Source organism: Sapajus apella, unplaced genomic scaffold (assembly GCF_009761245.1).
Source record: "Sapajus apella isolate SASKATOON/1434 unplaced genomic scaffold, GSC_monkey_1.0 scaffold1, whole genome shotgun sequence".
In the NCBI taxonomy this organism is placed as follows: Eukaryota; Metazoa; Chordata; class Mammalia; order Primates; family Cebidae; genus Sapajus; species Sapajus apella.
The window spans coordinates 64,843,015-64,862,051 of NW_022436941.1; the positions used below are offsets into that span (position 1 = coordinate 64,843,015).

Sequence of the window (19,037 nt, forward strand, 5' to 3'; positions counted from 1 at the left end):
AGCCAGATGGTCTCAATCTCCTGACCTCGTGATCCGCCCACCTCAGCCTCCCAAAGTGCTGGGATTACAGGCTTGAGCCACCGCGCCCGGCCGACAGTTTCTTTGTTTTTAAACATAATCTTTATTTTTTCTTCCTGATTATAATAATAATGCACCCTCATTATAAAACAAATTTTAAACCTTACAGAATGACATAATAATACAGTAACAAAAATCCTCCACAGTTTCACTCATTAGAGATAATTACTGTTAACAGTTTGGTGTATCTGTCTCCAATTATTTCTATCATATTCTGTATTAATTCATTTTATACTAATGAGATTATATTATATGTAATGCCTTGCAACTTATTTTTTAAATTTAATAATGTATCTTGTTTATCTTTCAATGTCAGCAAACATAGCACTACTTAAATCTTTTAACTTGCTGAATAGTATTCCACTGTGTGAATATATTGTAATTTATTTAACTAATTCACTAATGATGGTCATTTTGATTGTTTTCTTTCTTTTCTTTTTGTCTTCTGATTATGTTTCTGTGAATATCCTTGTGAAGATTTATATGACAAAATGCTGAGCTTGTGTTGCAGCACACGTACCTGGAATAAGACTGCATGAAGTTTGGTTAACAAATCTCAAAGCTGACATAGGATATTTTAAAATCCAGAAAAAGAGAAACTAATTATGGAGATAGGGCATGAAGATTATACATTCCAGTGTTCTAATACAAAAAGAGGGAATATGAGTAAAGTGTAGGAAATTATGATTGGTACTAATAAAGTGAATATGAATTTAGCAAGTCTTCATAGGAAAGAAAAAAGAAACCCTCGTAAGTAGAAAGGAGACTTACTTAGACCAGATCAAATGAAATACTCAGCTATAATAAAAATGTGCAACTTGTTACCTTGAGAAGCTTTGCAAGATGGATATGTAAGTAAACTAAAGAAAGGTTTAGATGATATGTATAAAGAATACATATGCTTATGGAAGTGAAATCTATAATGAATTATTAAGGGAAAGTTAGAACAATCCCTAATATAGTGTTAACCTTTTAAAATCAGTGTAATGGAGGTAATGTACTATCTTGTTCCACAAAATATCACTTACTGCTGCTATCAGATAACAAAACCCTAGGCTGAATGGACCACTGATCTAGCCTAGTGTGACATTTGTAATGCTTTTGTGGATCTCTCATCATTCTATATTCCCGATTTCTTGCAAAATTAAAGCTCCCAGAGTGACCATAGCTTTGCCCTTGAATTTTCAAGATAAATATTGATCAAATCATTTTTACTTATACTCTTAAGCTTTTAAATCTGCATTGTCCTTTATTACATTAATTATTATAAAATCTTTCATTATGTTTATGTCTGTGAATTCTTGTACTCGCATACTGTAAGAGGCATTTTGATTTAATCAAAGGTCAAGACAAAATTTAACTTCTTATAGTTTTAATTTTTTTGCAGTATTGTAATTGTTTGTGGGTGTATTTACATATTTACAGACTCTGCAAGACCCAAATCCATCTGGATTGCAAACTTTGGCTCATCAAAATATCACTTCTTGTGAGCCACTAAGTAATAATAGAAATTCAAATTCAGTGACAAATAGCTCTGACCAGGAAACTGCATGTGTGTTAAGGAGATCATCCAGACTAGAAAAACTGAAAATAAGCCAAGATGCAAAGTACTCAGATCATATATATAAGATGCCAGAAAAAATTTTACCAAAAATCCTTGGCTGTGAGGACGTAACAGATAATAAGTCTTCAACTCAGAATTTCAGGTATGCTATGAAATTATGTCTATCTCCAGGTATGCTATAGACATTGTAGATAATCATATGCTTGGGGGCATTAGGGTCAGTATACAGTTAATACAGGGTAAAGAGCTTTATTTTTTATGTTCTTGCTTTTTTTATTTTGCAGTTTTTGATCAGTGCCACACAGCAAGCAAGGCAAAGAGCCTGCGTGTTTTTCTTTAAAGGGTGAATAGAGTGGATAGTGTCATGCCAACTTGGGGAGCGAAGAGCAGGAGATTCAGAATATTTACACCTGTAGATGACTAATCCTAAAGAAGAAAAAACCCATAGATAGTGCAAAGAGAAGGCTAGAAGCCATGATGACTGGCATGCCTGCTGCAGAATTACCTGCAGGAACCATCTCCATATTTAAAACTGCCATACCACTTGAGAACAGCTCAGTAAAATACCCTGGAGTTTTAAAATTATAGTCAAAATTTGGTATAATTCTCTGTGAATGTTTGTAGAAACCACTACAGCCTTTTTAAAAAATACATTGTTTTTCAAGACTGCAGGATCCAGCTTTAATGACTGATGGTAAAGGGAAGAATATGCATTCAGCCAGGTTCAAGAGTGGACAACCGATCAGGAAAAACCAATTTTCAAGAAGAAAAGGTGGTGCTTATTTTGAGTATTTTTCTATTTGTTTAAGTGAGTAATTTACAGAAACAGAAATTTGGTAGAAAGGATTCAGAGATTATCTTTCTCAACGTTTTAATTTTACTAATGACGAAACTGAAGTTCAGATAGATTAAAGATTTTTCCCAGCATCATACAGCTCATTAGTAGCATAATTGAGAATTGATCTTGAACTTCGGACTCATAGGTTAGTGTTTTTTTCTATAAATCTACTTTGGAGAGAGTAGTTACATACCTCTTTTAAAATTTACATGTGTGACTAACCTAGGATATGGCTATGAAAAATCATATCAGGAGGAATAAAGGAAAGGACAAGGCACAACTGTTATTATTCTTAGACCTCATTTCTGTGTTCCTGTAATATCCAAAAGATTGAACTAAAAAATTCTCAGAAGCAATAAGAGAATCTAGAAACACTGTTTAAAAAATAATAGATAGTAGAACAATTGGCAAAACTGAAATGTGGATTGTAGATAAAAAAAATAATATTGAATCAGAGGTAAGTTTTCTGAATTTGATAATACTGTGGTTATATAAGCATACATCTTTGTCCTTAGAAATATACATTTAGTGAGGAAAAAGGCATGATGTATAAAAGTTACTTTTTATGTATACATGTATCTGGATAGCATATGTATCTATATATAAACAGGAAGAAAGAATGATTTAAAGTCAGTGGCAAAATGTTAACAAAGGGTGAGTGATTTGTTCTATTTTTACAACTTTTCTGTAAGTCTGAAATTATTTCAAAAGTTTTAAAAATGCAATAAGCTGGAGCCAAACATTAATGCCTTTCATGTATATGTATGTGTTAACTTGTTAGAAAATATAAGAGATTATCTCACTTATTGTCACAAAAAAGAAAATACTTTTATAACCAATAAGAAATGTATCATCCTTATGAGAAGAGAATTTAAAAATTCTACTGAGGTACATAAAAAATGCTTGAATAAATGGAAATAAGAACTCTGTTTTAGACTAGAAAGATTCAGGATTGTAAGAAGGTTCTCCCTAAATTGTACTATAAATGCATGAGATCTCATCAAAAACAGATTTTTATTTATTTGCTAATTTTTAAATTTTATTTTGTATTGCTTCTACAGGGATAGAGAGCAGCTATGAGAAAATTTTAAAGTAATATTAAATATCACCTAGAAAAGTGAATATGAAAGACTAGCCAAGAAAATTCTGAAAAATAAAAGCAGAAAGTTAGAGTGGCAGGACCTTGTTCTCCATAATATGAGAGAACGTTAGAAAGCTACAGAAATTAAAGTCATTTGACACCGAAGCAGGAGTAGACAGATAAATCAATGAAACAGAATAGAGTTTAGATGTAGATGCCAGCTACAGTGAGATGTGGGACAGATATGTAATATAGATGGCATCTCAAATTGTGGTGAAAAGAAAGACTAAGCAATAAATAGTGAAAAACACAAAATTGGATCCCTATAACATTCCTTACACTAACTTTAATTTCAGATTGATCAAATATTTAAACAAAAAATAAAAGTTATAGAAGAAAACATAAGTGAATCTTGCTGTTACCTTGGTGTGGAAAAAGTGTTTTTAAACCCTCTTGGTTTCTGAGTTTAAAATCATAAAATTAACTACATACATTTAAAAGAATGGTAAGATTCTTTTAAAGAATGATAGAATTAACTACATACATTTAAAAATTGTATAGAAATATACCCTAAAGAAGAATCAAATATCAAATAGCCAAGAAATATTAGCATCATTTGTATTAGTATGCAAAAAGCTTTTATGAAATAGTAAGGATAAAGAACAGGAGGTATATGTTATGGCCTTGATGGTAGTGATGGTTTCATGGGTATATTCTTGTCCTCAAGTATATTGAATTGATACATTAAATAAGTACCCCTTTTTACATGTCAGATAATTATATAATTATAACTAGTGCAACTGGCACAGACAGATTTGGAAGTAAAGACTGCTCTGATTATGGTAAGCATACAGTTTGTCTAGTGGGAAAATAACGCTCTGTAGTCTGGTATACAAGAAGGCAGACTCAAAGTTCAGAGTTTTGTTTGTTTTACAGTGGGGCTGAATCAAGGGAGTCAAAAGGCAAGGCAATTGATATGTAGTCCATAAAGAAAGCTGCTGCAGGCCGGGTGTGATGGCTGACTCCTGTAATCCAAGCCAAGGCGGGCGGATCGCCTGAGGTCGGGAGTTCAAGACCAGCCTGACCAACATGGTGAAACCCCGTCTAAAAAAAAAAAAAAAAAAAGAAAGCTGCCGCGGTACTGTTACCTTTGTAAGGTTTTAGGATGAGGCAGGTTAGCTAGATAAAAATTGGAAAAGCTATCATCAAGCTATTCTGAAATTCAGAAAATCCAAATAAGTATTGCCATCCAAATTGACAGGATTTGGAGCATATGAATGAGGAGCTTCTGTATTTTAGGAGGCACAGTGGAGAACTGATACTTGGTATACATTATCTGGAAAGGTATTTTAATCGTGCATTTCTGGCTTATTAAATAAAAATGATTGCAAAAATCAAGGCTATGGTTCTCTGCTTAATTTCATGAATCTACTTTTAGCAAAGAAAGAAAATTTTGCATTCCCTTTTCCAGTCTCGCTGGGATTATTATTTTTTTTATCATATATGCTTATGAAATTTTTCTCCTCTCCTCTTGGTCTTATAAGACATTTGTTAATATAACATTTTATTAAATTGATAATATATTATTCTAGGTTTAGATAATCCTTTTCACCAGAACTTTTAAGAAGATAATCTGTTAGTCTTCTCATATATGCACCCTTCATGGGTTTTCAATGAACATATACTGTTTATCATGATTTATAGTTTACTTCAAATATTTTTAAATTAGTGACATTTGTCTCTTTTTCCTATTTGTATATAGTTGGGTTAATGGATGAATAGTCTCATAATATACTTCACTTCTAGACTGTTGTCTGAGTTAATCCTGTTACCTATGTTCGTGAAGTTTGTAGTTTGAAATCTGTGGTTTGTAATCTGTATTCCTTTTTATATTCAAATAATGATTTTTTTCTTTTGTTCATTCCCTCATTTCAGAAAAAATGAAGGTGAAAAAAATACTTCTTGCTAGCATTAACCGGAGAAACATTTTTGGAGAGAACTTAGTATATCAGGCTGCTCTGCATGATGATGCTGATCTTGTTCGTCATTATATAAAACAAGGTGGAAATGTTAATCAGCCAAGTTATGCTGGTAAGTTAGGGTTACCGCCCACAGTTATCTTAAGAGTGGTTTGCAGTTTCAGCTGAATCACTCTTAGGAAAGTATAGCAAAGTGAGCCTAAGGTAAGTTCCAAACAGAAGGCTTTCAGGTCATTTTCCCATTTAAGTAGCTCATCACCATTATCTTTCAGAGAAGAGGGCAGGGTGAGAAGACTGGGTGGGAAGAGAAGAACATTATGTTTCTCCTTCAAAGATTATGCCAGGTAGGTCATGTGCAGTGGCATCCAGAAGGTACCTGGGGCTGGCTTTGCATGGTCATTATTACTATGAGACTCAGCCTTGAATGAAGGAGAAATGATGTCAAACACTGGAAGAAGCTGATGATGCACTGAACTACAGGGGAAAATTCATGATGAAATCGTAGATGTACAGTAGGAGCAGTGGCCAGGGAAATGGAAATAATGCAGTATGAAGAACAGAGGTTGGGACAGGGAGCTCAGAAAGAGCAGTATTTCTGCAAGGCTGGGTCACTGGTACCATCTTCCCTGTAGGTAGAATGTGACATGTTCTCCTGGAGAGGAGTGATTCCTTAAAGGTACTTAAGTACTTAATACACTGAACAATACTGGGAGAGCCTGGATGGTGCCTTTGGATGTCCATACTTTTCCTATTACTTGCTCAGTTTAGAAACAGTGCAGAGTCTTATAGTGCACAGAGATGGCAGAGTAAAATCCATGGATGAGCAGGTGGTTACAAGTGCACTCTCAGTACTTTACCTCAGCAAGGCCTGGGTTTACCCTGTAATCAGGATTTTAACAGGATATTATTTTAAATGTCATACCCAGGTCATAGCTTAAATCCTTATTTGCTAGCTACAGCACTTATTCTCTTGATTGCAAGAGGTACGTGGTTCTTTCTGTTGGTATTCTTTGTCCTGCCCATTGAGTTAAAGAGTAGCCCTACATGTAGCTAATTTTGACTTTATGGATTTCCCAAGCATCCGTAACATATCTTTTTATTAACCTTTTTATTTCTGTGCCAGTGTTAACATTCTCAGTGGCTGTTTCCTTCTTGTCTTCTGCCAGTTAATATATACCTTTTCCTCATTGTCCCATGCACTTCTGTGACCTTCACGAGTTCTTTATCATATTTTCCATGCATTTTGAACTCTCTTGTTCTCTACTTTTCCTTCTTACTTTGCAGCTTAGCTCTATATTTATTTCTGGCTACCACATCCCACAGAATTACAGAGGGCAGTGTTTCCACAGTGTTTCCATTTTCAACAGAATCATCTACAATGTTTGTTTAAAATACAACCATCATTTCACCTCCGAAACACACACACACACACTCTTTCTCTCTCTCTCTCTCTCTCTCTCTCTCTCTCTCTCTCTCTCTCAGTCACTCTTAAGGTCAAGGACTGGCAAGAGCTGTATGACCTTTAACATGTCAGTTCAATATAGTGAGTGTTTACAGTATGCCTTCTATGTACCAGATGCTGTGAAAACAAAAAAATTAATAATCTCTAATAGTAAGATTTAAGTATACTTATTTTGTGGTACACTAAAACAAATAGACCCACTGCCCTGTGAAAAATGAACAAAATGTCATAATGGACCAATTGTCTTTTATATATAATATTTTGAATTTTATAAGTCCTCATTTACGTTTTATGATATTTTTGTCTTTGATTAAAAAAACCAATGCAGGGAGCTCAGAAAGAGCAGTAATTCATTATCCAAAAACAAAGGTGACAGCCATTAAGTAGGCTAAAAAAAACTCTGAATACTCAAAATAGATCACATTTTAAATTTTTTGCCAAAACCCTCTGAAATCAATGCCTTGAGCTTTATTTTATGCAGAATTCTATCTGATTCCTATACCTGTAACACATTAGAACTGAAAAGAAAGATTGGCCCAGGCCAGGAAATTAATAATAGCCTGAAGTTTAAGTCAATAACAAAGCAAGAAATAGATAACTTAAAACGTGAAAGACAAAATTGTTTAGGACTATGTACTGTAGAAAGGAGTGCACTTTATACTTCTGTGAGTGTTGACAATGGCTACATTAGAGCATATAACAAATTTTATTGTAATCTTAAACCTTTTTTTAAAATGCTTTAAATTATGTTCTCTTTAAAAAAAATTATGATTATTATTCAATTTTAAAAGAGATTTCCTCTAAGATAGTTAATTCTTTTTTTTTAAAAGTTTGGGAGGTAATAAAAGATCTGTTGTAAAATGTGTTCCATCTTTATTTTGGAGGGGTAGTTTTACAATGCAAAAGGCATGATCCTCGGGGGAAGGAAAATTCTTTGTTACATTTGATTCTTTCTGTAATCTGTAGTGATTTCTGTGGTTTGCAGTGGCGTTCTCTGCAGAATACAGCTCTTTCTGGTTTTATTGACACTGGGAACTTCTTTCAACCCTGAAACTGTTAATTCTTCCTTTCTGGGTCATCCTTGCTTAAGTCTCATTTCAGGTAGCATTCATTTTTTTTCTGGAATTGGGCACTATTTATTTTTTACTTTTAATGGATCTGTTATTATGTTTAATGGATACATTATTATGTATCATCCATTAAACATAATAACTATAATTATTACATATAATAATAATTATACATATTTATGGGGAACAGTGTGATTTTTTAATACATGTATACATTGTGTAATGATCAAAGCAGAGTAATTAGCATATTCAACACCTTAAACATGTATCATTTCTTTATGGTAGGAACATGAAAAAAATCCCCTCTTCTATCTATTTTGAGACATGCAATACAATACCTCTTTGCTAACTCTAGTCAACCAACTGTACAATAGGACACCAGCACTTATTCTTCATTTCTAATTGCTACTTTGTATCCATTGACTGTCTCTTCCTGATTTTCCCCCTCCTATCCTAACTCTCTCCAGTCTGTAGTAACCACTATTTTGTTCACTGTTTCTTAGAATCAACTTTTTAGATTCTGCATATAAGCAAGGACATGCAGTATATATCTTTCTGTGTCTGGCTTATTTCACTTAACATGATGTTCTCCAAGTTTTTCCATGTTATTGCAAATGAAATAATTTTATTCTTTTATTTATAATTTTATGGCTGAATAATATTCCATTGTATACATATACCACATTTGCTTTATCCATTCCTCTGTTGATGGACACTTAGGTGGAGTCCATATCTTGGCTGTTTTGAATAGTGCTACAGTGAGCATGGGAATGCAGATATCTCTTTGACATTGATTTCATTTCCTTTAGATATATACCCAGTAGTAGGATTGCTGGTTATGGTAGTTCTATTTTTAATTTTTTGAGAAATCTCCGTATTGTTTTTCATAATGCCTGTACTAATTTACATTCCCATCAAAAGTGCATAAAGGTTCTCTTTTCTCCACATCCTCATCAATACTTATCTTTTGTCTTTTTATTGATAGCCATTCTGACTGGAATGATGTGATATCTCATTGTGGTTTTGATTTGCCTTTCCCTGGTAGTCAACAATGTTGAGCATTTTTTTTCATATACCTGTTAGTCTTTTACTCATTTTTAAATGGAATTATTTGTTTGTTTCAGTTCACTTTGAGTTGAATTTTGTATATGTTGAAAATAAGGATACAGTTATATTCTTCTGCATGTGGATATCCAATTTTTCCAGCACTATTCATTGAAGAGACTGTCTTTTCCCCAGTGTGTATTTTTGACACCTTTGTTGAAAAGCATTTGGCTGTAGATGTGTAGATTTATGTCAGGGCTTTGTATTCTTTATATTGGTCTATGTGTCTATTTTTATGTCAATACGATGCTCTCTTTATTAATAGAGCTTTGTAGTGTATTTTGAAGCAAGGTAATATGATTCCTCCAGCTTGGGTTTTTAAAAATTTTTTGCTCAATTTTGCTTTGGCTGTTTGGGGGTCTTTTGTGGTTCTATACAAATTTTAGGGTTTTGTTTTTTACTCCCATGACAAATGTCATTGGCATTTTGATAGAGGTTGTGTTGAATATATAGATCATATTGAATCTGGAAATTATTGTGAGAGAATGAATTATTCCAGTCCATGAACATGGAATACACTTAACATTTATATGTGTTCTCTTCAATCTGTTTCATAGTTTTCAGTGTAGAGATATTTCACTTCCTTGGTTAAATTTATTCCTAAGTATTTTATTTGTTTATTTATTTTGGTAGCTATAACAAGTAGGATTGTTTTCTTGCTTTCCTTTTTGGATAGTTCACTATTTAGCATTAGAAACCGTGCTGATTTCTGTATGTTGATTTTGTATTCTGCAACTTTATTGACTTTGTTAGTTCTTGCAGTTTTTTAGGGGAGCCTTTAGAGTTTTCTATATATAAGACCATGTCATCTACAAACAGGGACAATTTGACTTCCTCCTTTCCCATTTGGACACCTTTTATTTTTTTCTTTTGCCTAATTGCTCTTACTAGGACTTCCAGTACAATGCTGACTAGAAGTGGTGAAAGTGGCCATTCTTGTCTTTTTCCAGATCTTAAAGGAAAAACTTGCAACTTTTCCCTGCTTCATATGAAGTTAGCTGTGGGTAAAAATAAAGCCCATATAAGGGATTTTTATTGTGTTGATGTACATACCTTCTGTACCTAATTTGTTGAGAATTTTTATCATGAAGTGATGTTGAATTCTGTCAAATTCTTTTTCTGCATCTTTTGAAATGATCATATGGTTTTTGTCTTTCTGTTAATGTGATATATCACATTTATTGGTTTGTGCATATTAAATCACTCTTGTATCCTTGGGATGAATCCCACTTGATCATAGTGAATAATCTTTTTAATATACTGTTGAATTCAGTTTGCTGGTATTTTGTTGAAGATTTTGCCCCTGTGTTCGTCAGGGATATTGGGGATTCATTTTTAAGCACCTCCTCCCCTTGCTCCATCATTGACTTTGAATCACTCACACTTGTATCTTGTTTTCTTTGGGAATTTTCTTCAGTAAATTTAAAATAGGATACTGACTTTTCCTTGGAAGCCATGTATTTACTTTTATATTTACCTTATCTTTCAGTCATTATGAGCTCAGGGAAAAAAAATATTTGTTTGTGGTCATTTTCTTATTTCTATAGTAGACTAGTAGACATTTTAGCTTTTTTTTTTTTCTTTTTTTTTTTGAGATAGAGCCTCACTCTTGTCACCCAGGCTGGAGTGCAATTGCGATCTCAGCTCACTGCAACTTTCCCCTCCCAGGTTCAAGAGATTCTCCTGCCTCAGCCTCCCAAGTAGCTGTGATTACAGGTGCCTGCGATGATGCCTGGCTAATTAGTGTATTTTTAGTAGAGATGAGGTTTCACCATATTGGCCAGGCTGGTCTTGAGCTCCTGACCTCAGGTGATCTGCCTTCCTTGTCCTCCAAAGTCCTGGGATTACAGGCATGAGCCACCGTGCCCAGCCCATTTTCATCTTTAGGAAACTAACTTTTATTGTAGTTTGAGCAAAGTCTAGATAAGGAAAGGAAGTTTCCTAGGAGGAAAATCATTATCTGCATTCCAAAGTTAATGATTTTGAGTTTCTGATGCTTAATTTTTCATCCTATCTTAACTGGGACCTGTGATAGCTAATCAAGTTAACTGGTATACAGAAGTGAATTTTCACTAGTTCACAGGTCTCAGAACCTAAACAGCAATGAATTTATACCTTCTCTAAGAAACAGTATTTGGGGGAAATTGTTTTTGTATATACATCTTAAAAATAGGTAGTTAAAAAATATTCAAAAAGTTCACGCGGCCTATTTATTTGTCCATATACCCAATATCTAAATTCTACATAGTTATTTTATTGAATACGTATTTATCTTGAAATCTGTCTGTCCATCAATCCATCTTTATTTTGATGCATTTCAAAAAAATTGTAGATATCAATGTGTTTTATCACTAAACACCTCAGCATGAATATTATTATATTATTAACTAGAGCTCAGTAGCGTGTGTGTGTGTGTGTGTGTGTGTGTGTGTGTGTGTGTGTCTGAGGTAACATTTTCATATAGTAAACTACAAATCTTAAATGTGCCATTTGATGAATTTTGACAGTACACTATCCCAGAAAGTTCCCTCATGCCTCTTCTTCACTCTCAAAGTGCCACAACTGTTCTGTTTTTCATTGTATATTAGTTTTGCTTCTTTCAGTATTTCAGCATATTTTATGGGTTAAACATGATTTTAACTATTGGTTTTTGTAGATGCTGTTGAGCAGATTGAGGAGTCTATTCTCAATTTGCAGTTTTTTTTTTTTTTTGATCAAGTAGATGCTAGCTTTTCTCATGTACTTTTGCTACATCTATTGATATGGCCATATAATTTTTCTCTCTTATTTCACTACTGTGGTGATTAGGTTGATTGATTTTCCAAATGTTAAACCAACCTTGCTTTCTTAAAATAAACTGTATCTGGTTATGATGTATCATTCTTTTTATATATTGCTGAATCCAATTTGCTATAGTAAGGATTTTTGCATATATTTTCATGAGTAAAATTGACATATAATTTTTTGGGGTAGGATAATTCTTTTGTCTGTAATTTTTTTGGGGGAGATTAATGCTTTTGTCTGGATCATTTTTATCAAGATTTGCTAATATTTTGTTAAGGAGTTTTAAAAATCTATGTTTATAGATTTACAATGATCAGTTTATAATTTTGTAATGCCTTTGGTTTTGGTATGAGGGTTTTGCAGGCCTCATAAATTAAGAAGTCTTCTCTCTCCTATTTTCTGAATGAGTTTGTTTAACATTGAGAGTTTTTCTTCTTTTTTTAAATTATACTTTAAGTTCTGGGGTGCATGTGCAGAACGTGCAGGTTTGTTATGTAGATATACATGTGCCATGGTGGTTTGCTGCATCCATCACCTTGTCATCTACATTAGATATTTCTCCTAATGCTATTCCTCCCCTATCTCCCCACCCCTGCTATCCCTCCCCTAACCCCCCACCCCCTCACAGGCCCCGGTGTGTGATGTTCCCCTCCCTGTGTCCATGTTCTCATTGCTCAACACTCACTTATGAGTGAGAACATGCAGTGTTTGGTTTTCTGTTCTTGTGTCAGTTTGCTGAGAATAATAGTTTCCAGCTTTATCCATGTCCCTGCAGAGGACATGAACTCATCCTTTTTGATGGCTGCATAGTATTCCACAGTGTATATGTGCCACATTTTCTTAACCAGTCTATCATTGATGGGTATTTGGGTTGGTTTCAAGTCTTTGCTATTGTGAACAATGCTGCAGTGAACATACGTATGCATGTGTCTTTATATCCTGTGTATTTGGGATGAAGAGTCCTGTAGATGTCTATTAGGTTCACTTGGTCCAGATCTGAGTTCGAGTCCTGGATATCCTTTTTAATTTCCTGTCTCATTGATCTGTCTAATATTGACAGTGGAGTATTAAAGTCTCCCACTATTATTGTGTGGGAGTCTAAGTCTCTTTGTAGGTCATTAAGAACTTGCTTAATTTATCTGGGTGCTCCTGTATTGGGTGCATATATATTTAGGGTAGTTAGCTCTTCTTGTTGCATTGATCCCTTTACCATTATGTAATACCCTTCTTTCTCTCTTTTGATCTTTGTTGGTTTAAAGTCTGTTTTATCAGAGACTAGGATTGTAACCCCTGCTTTTTTTTCTTTACATTTGCATGTTTCTTAAGATGGAAACAGTAGACACTGGGGACTACTTATGGGAGGAGGAAAGGAGTGGGACATGGGTTGGAAAACTACCTATCGGGTACTATGCACACTATCTGGGTGATGGGATCATTTGTACACCAAACCTCAGTGACACACAACTTACCCATTTAAAAAATCTGCACATGTACACCTTAACATAAAACTTACAACAAAAATAAAGTATGTTTCTTGTAAATAGCAGACAGTTTTGCTTTTTTATGCATTCTGCCAATCTTATCTTTTAATTGGAAATTAGCATGCTTAGTCAATTTACACTAACATAAATGGTTGGATTTAGGTCTGCCATTTTACTAGTTGTTTTCTGTGTGCTTAATTTGCTTTTTGTTTCTTTGTCTCTACAGTATTTTTTCACAGTTACTCTAGAAATTAAGTATACGCCTCTAATGTTTCACAGTCATCTTAGAGTTAATATTATAACACTTTATATGAAATGTGAGGACACTGAATACATATAGTCCATTTATTCCCTATATCCATTATGCTATAGCTATCATATGTATCATATCTACATACATTATAAATGTTGTAACTTTTGCTTTAAACAAGCCATATTCATTTTAAGGAAATTCATAGGGGAAAAAACTTTAATAACTATATATTTATAATTTTAGGGTCTCTTCATTTCTTCCTCAAAACTTTTTAATTAATACTATAGGAGAAACTCTTTCCACAACATTGTATGGCAGTGGTTCTCAACTGGAGTGATTTTGCTCCCACCCCCAGGGGACTTTTGGCAGTTTCTGGAAACATGTTTAGTTGTTACAACTGGGTTAGGAGTTTCTACTGTCATCTGGTGGGTTGAGGCCAGGGATGCTGGTAAACATTCTGTGATACTCATAACAACCAAGAAACATAAGCTGAGATTGGGAAACCCTGTTTTATGGTGAATGTTCTGAGAAGAGCTAGTGAAATTCTCTTTTGACGTGCAAATTTAAAGTTTTCTTACGTGTCATAAGATTTATTGGAATTTAACAAATATCTACAACTTAGACCATTGTCTTTGGCTAAGGAAGGAAAAGAATATTTGCCTGTATGAATGGTTTTCTTGGAGCAATTTGTGGTTTGTTAAACTACTATAAATAGCTTTTTGTAAAAAAGGAGAAAAAAATGAGTATATACTTTTGAACTGAATAATATCTAGTCCAGCCAGCTGGATACTTTAATGGAAGTACCTTGAACTAGAAATAAAGCATTTCTCTCCTCATCTCTGCAGAAAAGTAGCCTATAGCCAGCATTCTCTTTGAGTTGATAATGACTCCTGCACGGCCTATTTATTTGAAGAGATCAGGATTACTTTCAGATATTTTGCTTCTTTTCATAGTTTTGCACAACAGAGTTGAGGGGTAGGAGTTTGATTTGTCCTTCAGATTTATTGAGCCTACCAGATAATACAGCGTGCTTTCAGGTGATACTATCTTGACTCATATAATTAAAATATTTTTAAAGAAACAACTTAGAATCAGAGTTGTTTTTTAAGGGCAAGCACAAAACATTATTAAGATGCGAAATATAAACAAATGCCATATCTTTTATGTATGATAGGTTGGACAGCACTTCATGAAGCAAGTGTAGGAGGATTTTATCGGACAGCAAGTGAACTGTTAAAAGGTGGAGCAGATGTAAATATCAAAGGAATGTACCAGATTACTCCCCTACATGATGCTGTGATGAATGGACATTATAAGGTACTGTGATGCTTTTGTTTGCAGAGCAAATAATATTCATTTTGTAAAAATTAAATACTGTGGGATCACACAATAGAAAAACATACAAGAATTTTAGTTTAATTTCATTCTGCTAATGAATACTTAGAATTTATAATGAAATTTTACTGTGTGATAGGTTTGTTGTGTGGAATATGATAGGTGTCATTTTACATATTAAAACTAATAACTTTTAGTATTTTACACACTAAAAGTGTTTAATAACTATACAGAGCTTTTTGGCTACACAGTATTTTTTTCAACTTGTTCTCCTTTAAAACTTCTTAAATATGGTGCTTTATAGGGTTTAGAAGAATGCTTCCTTCTTATAGAGTGTTACAAAATGATGTCCAGTTCTGATAGGAAGTTTACAGCTTTATGGAGTTTAGTGTCACTTTCATAATTGGCCTAAGACAGGACAATGTTTCTGATCAGTCCAGCTTAATGATCAGCCAGGATTTATCAGTAGAGTTGTACTGCAGGTTAAAATATCAGACTGCTATAATTGCATGACAGTTGGTTAGTAGTAACTGCAAAAGTGGTAACATTAAGATTATGAATTCTAGTATACATGGTTTATCTCAGAAACCATATTTATTAGCTTCCTACACATTTTTTTGGTTCTGGAACAACATTGCAGGACTGAGGCACTTGCTAAAGATATCTTACTTATTTCAGGCATTGGAAGTTGCCTCTGGGTTTAAAAACTTCTAGAATGGGAAAGGGGATTAACCAGCTGGGATTAGGAAGATTTGTTCTGCTGTTTCACAGGCAGAGATGGAGAAGGCTGCTAGGAGCCATGGCAATAGACCAGGTATATTTCTTCATAGTGTGGAACAGTACTTCAGAAGGGTTTAGGCAGTGTTTTTTTGTCATTTGTTTATTGTTTTTTGTTTGTTGATAATGTATATCTTGGTGATGGATGGTCATTTTTTTTGATATAGTTTAGAGGACTGGGAGGAGATAATTATGCCCAGCATCCAGTTTAATGGCCAGAAGAATGCAGGTGTGGAAATGTGTCAGGTCCAGCCCGCAGATCCTGACCCAGCGACGAATGAACAAATGCACTCAGACACAAGTATCCAGTGAAAGAGCAGGCTTAGGGGTCCTGGCAACTCACAGATGCTGAGGAGGCTGCTGTAAAGAGTCAGCAGCTGTGACCCTTACCAACTGGCACTGGGGGCATTTTATTCAGCATCTGTATAGATTTAATGACAGAGGCTTTGAGTCAACACACTTGTGGATAATTAACATGGTTGCCTTCCCCGGAGAGAGCAGTCCTACGAATGATTAAAAGCCAGGTTCAGAGGCCTGAAGCAAACACCATTTGTAGATAATAACATTGTTGACAACCCCCTCCCCCCCAACTTGCCACCATAAGCAGTCATGCACCTGTGGATGTTCAAAGGTTGGTCTTAGGACCACATGAGTAAACAAGCTCTTTAGATAAACTCCCTTACATTCCTTTCTGCCTAATTGCCTCTGGGTAAGAACTGCCAGCCTTTGGCTCATTCCTTCCCGATGCTTTTGCAAAACCTCCGAGCCTTCCAAGAAGGTTTGTATCCTTTTCTCTATAATTTTTCTCTTATAATTTCTCCCACCAGCCTGACTGGACCCCTGCATCTCCTGCTTTTCTTTTTTGTTGCATCAGGTTTTGTTGATTGAATAATACAGATGTATGCAGTAGCAGTTTTGTCTGGCACAGCAGTCACAGGTCGTATGCTAGCTTTGCATCCTAGAATTAGTAAATAACATAAGACAAACATGAGTATAATCAGTAACATTCTTTTCAAATCAAAGAATGACCCCCAGGAGTGGGGGTCAATCCAGGAGAGATGTTCTCAAATACCCTTTCACATGGCTGTTTGTTGGGCACTTAGATCTACAGCATTTAGGGATTCTTGAATTTTGGTTTTAAATTACGTCTGCAGTTAAATTATCATGGAAAGTTCCCCAGAGGTGTTGTTTCACCTTATCCCAACTATATATTGATCGATTCCAAGGTAGGGAGGTGACACAGATATGCTTATGCTTCCAGTCACATTTTAACTGCTGTCAGAATGCCAGTGCAACTTATTGCTCCCCTACATGTTCCAAAACACCCTTGAGGGCTTGCAGAGTGCAAGAATCTTTAACCTATACCTTGCTGTAAGAGAAGTTCATTAGATACATTTCTGGCCAGATTAGCTACAAAAGTAGCTATTTGCACTGATTCAGTAATAGATGCAACAGCATTGTTAGCAGGATGTTGGATGACTATGGCTGAGACTATGAAGTCTGTAAATGTAACTAAAGGGCACGTTCCGTGGTGGCAAGGGCAAAGGAACCTTGCCAATTGCATGTTAAATCGACTAGTAGGAAAGCCTCAGGTTGTCTACTCAGTACCATGACACTAGTAATATTTAAATTAGATATATTGTAATTAGAGATACAAGAGGCAACCAAGCCTGTACCTGCACTTGGTCTCAAATGTGGAGTTTTGGGGTGTAACAGAAATATCAGTTCCCGTAAGGAAAACATATGAATGGGTAGTGCCAATCAGGCAATGATCAGTGTGATTATGAAAAAAGGTCATAGTGTAATTGTGACTGGAATTATGGTATGTCTCATGCCAGGTGTTAAGGGGGGGTGCTAAGATGTCCCAGGCACCTAGAGTGTCTTGGGGAGGCATGGACTCTACTTGGGGTATGGGATATCCCATCCCCCTATTGGCCCAAATTATAGGGGAATGGGACATGGCTTTGAAACTGTCATTAATGCCATGATAGACGCAGATATTAGTATGATCACCCTGAAAATGGCTGTGAGCTCCAGTCTAAGATTTTATAATTGCCTAACTGGAGGCTACAGGCCCATTCCCCATGACAGACCTCCCAGCTAAAGTGGAATCCATTACTTTTCCAGCTTTGTTATTTAGCACAGGAAGGAATGTTTGGGAAAGTGGCATTGATTGCATTGCCTGGTTTGAGGCTACCTGCAGCTAAGACTGTTCAGGCATTTCCTTTACCATGATGTAGCCATAATTGCGTTTGAACAGGTACACAGTAAGAGTTAGAATTACTATAACTTACACATAGTGGAAGGATAGTGGAGTGATATGTAGTATTACTTGGCACCTTAATCCAACGTGTGTCATTAATGAGGGACCCCACAAGGGCTAAATCTATCCCTACCAGCCAAGCAGTTATGTTCTTAGAGGATGGGAAGGGAGTGTCTGCCTAGGTGACAGGGTGAAAGAAAGGCAGATCTAAGATATGAGCCCAGTAGAGTGTCGCAGGTACTGATTGCAGACAAAGTGAGAGCCTAAAAAGGATCAATATCCTACGTGAGTTGCAATGTACAACAGAGAGCATGGCAAGGAACAAATTATCTGGAGTGAATGGTGTCTGTGTCTGGAGCAGGATTTGCTAAGCTTCCTGTGTTGTCTTCTTCAGGATCCCCCAAAAGTGAGGTCCAGGTCCTGTGTTGTCTGAGGAAGCCACATCATCCATGGCTGTAGGTCCTGCAGGGTCATCTCCTTCATTTCTGGTATCGGGTTGGGTCCTAGCCATGGTAAGGTTTGATGCATTGTGCTGGAATCCAAAGAGGACCTGAGAGGGTGTAAACACAAGCATATCCTCTTCCCTGTATTAGCAAATCATTTGGACTGCACCATTCATTACTATTTACATCCTTCCATAAAACTGTGAGTTTTATGTTTTAAGAGCCTTTAGCAAAGTGCTTTTCTATAGCTGATTAAAATTTATCATCTAAATTTAATAAATTAAGGGTAAATAAGGCTTGTGCTAGTAGTGTTGCAGGGTCCTTATTCATACTCCCCCTTTTTTGTTTTCTGAGCATATTTTTTAAGGTGCAGTGGGCATGTTCTACTATGGCCTGTCCTTGGGGGTTATATGGGATGCCTATGGAATGCTGGATGTTCCATGTGTGACAAAATTGTTGAAACTGTGAGCTGGCATAAGGTGGACCATTATCAGTTTTATTTTTGGTGGGCCACCCCATAAATGC

The 19,037-nt window shown here is 35.3% G+C and overlaps 1 protein-coding gene across 2 annotated transcripts in view; it reads left to right on the top strand.

Annotated features, from left to right (window-relative positions):
• ANKRD31 (ankyrin repeat domain 31) overlaps positions 1-19,037 on the top strand; it is a 188,232-nt gene that overhangs the window by 67,627 nt on the left and 101,568 nt on the right. For both annotated transcript variants that reach the window (XM_032278213.1, XM_032278203.1), the window contains 4 exons: positions 1,504-1,784; positions 2,308-2,414; positions 5,497-5,652; positions 14,869-15,011. In XM_032278213.1, coding sequence (XP_032134104.1) covers positions 1,504-1,784; positions 2,308-2,414; positions 5,497-5,652; positions 14,869-15,011 — 687 coding nt within the window. The remainder of the gene's footprint in view (positions 1-1,503; positions 1,785-2,307; positions 2,415-5,496; positions 5,653-14,868; positions 15,012-19,037) is intronic.